Source organism: Poecilia reticulata, linkage group LG2 (assembly GCF_000633615.1).
Source record: "Poecilia reticulata strain Guanapo linkage group LG2, Guppy_female_1.0+MT, whole genome shotgun sequence".
Classification (NCBI taxonomy): domain Eukaryota; kingdom Metazoa; phylum Chordata; class Actinopteri; order Cyprinodontiformes; family Poeciliidae; genus Poecilia; species Poecilia reticulata.
Window position 1 is genome coordinate 46,129,199 of NC_024332.1, and position 1,046 is coordinate 46,130,244.

At 50.2% G+C, this 1,046-nt stretch overlaps 1 protein-coding gene across 1 annotated transcript in view; it reads right to left on the reverse strand.

Moving 5' to 3' along the window:
* Nucleotides 1–6: 6 nt before the first annotated feature.
* Nucleotides 7–1,046, reverse strand: part of LOC108167028 (leucine-rich repeat flightless-interacting protein 1-like) — an 18,746-nt gene continuing 17,706 nt past the window's right edge. The window contains exons 2-3 of the mRNA XM_017309489.1: nucleotides 885–1,043; nucleotides 7–235 (exon numbers count right to left, since the gene is read on the reverse strand). Of these exons, the coding sequence (XP_017164978.1) occupies nucleotides 152–235; nucleotides 885–1,043 (243 nt within the window). The 3' untranslated portion in view covers nucleotides 7–151. The remainder of the gene's footprint in view (nucleotides 236–884; nucleotides 1,044–1,046) is intronic.

Here is a 1,046-nt window from a genome sequence, read left to right on the forward strand (position 1 = left end):
CCCTGAGCTAAAGCTAGCTCAGTTATTTAGCGACACTAGCTCAGTTAGTTAGCGATGCCCGGAGCTAAAGCTAGCTCAGTTAGTTAGCGACGCACTGAGCTGAAGCTAGCTCAGTTAGTTAGCAACGCTAGCTCGGTTAGTTAGCGACGCTTCAGGCCGGTACCTTCGCTTCCTTCAGGTTCTGCTGGTACTTTGTTTCCACATCCTGAATCTGATCTTTCAGCTCATGGATCTCCTGGTGGGCAGAGCGGCAGCAGCAGAGAGGAAGAGGAGCGATGAAGGTGAAGCACGGTGATGGCAGCAGCAGCAGAAGTGATGTGGAGAGAAAACGGTCAGAGCAGAAGCAGCAGGTCCGTCACAGAACCGAGCCTGACGGAGCGTTTCCTCTGCAGAACCGCGAAACAATCTGCACATCTTTCTGTAATGCTGATGTGTTGAAAGATGAAATGAAACCCAAGTTTAACTTAACGAGCTGCTCAACATGTTTCATCATCAATGCTGCTAATATCACAGCATTCTGGGAAAACTGCCACTTCCTGCATAATTTAAAGTATAAATAAGAAAAAAATCTTTAAAATATTTTATTTTCTCTCTGTTGGTAACTTTGAAAATGGAGAGGAAAATGAAATCTGGCCAGACTGTCAGGAGTTTGGATCGAGATCAGAACCAGACGTGATTCTATCCAGTTATTCCAGCTCACATTAAACCCAAACCTCCAGATTCTGGGTCAATCGGTACCGGTCCGATTTCTGGGTAGAATCTGATCACTTCCTGGTTCCTGCAGTGAAACGCTCCGCAGTCCCTGAACTTCTGGGACGAAACGGAAACATGAAGCGGATTTCTCCAGCCGGCTCCGAGAACCGACTCGGCCCAGAAGGATTTACCTTCATGTCCCGGATGGAGCCATCGGCGTCCACCGTCAGCGCCGTCTCCCCGCTGCCTCGCCGGGAGGAAGTCCCGCCCTCCGAGGTGAGGGTCGCCGCCGTGAGGGCTGAAGCGGCTCGAGGTCCCTGAGGAAGAAACAACCAATCAGAGATGAAGCTCTG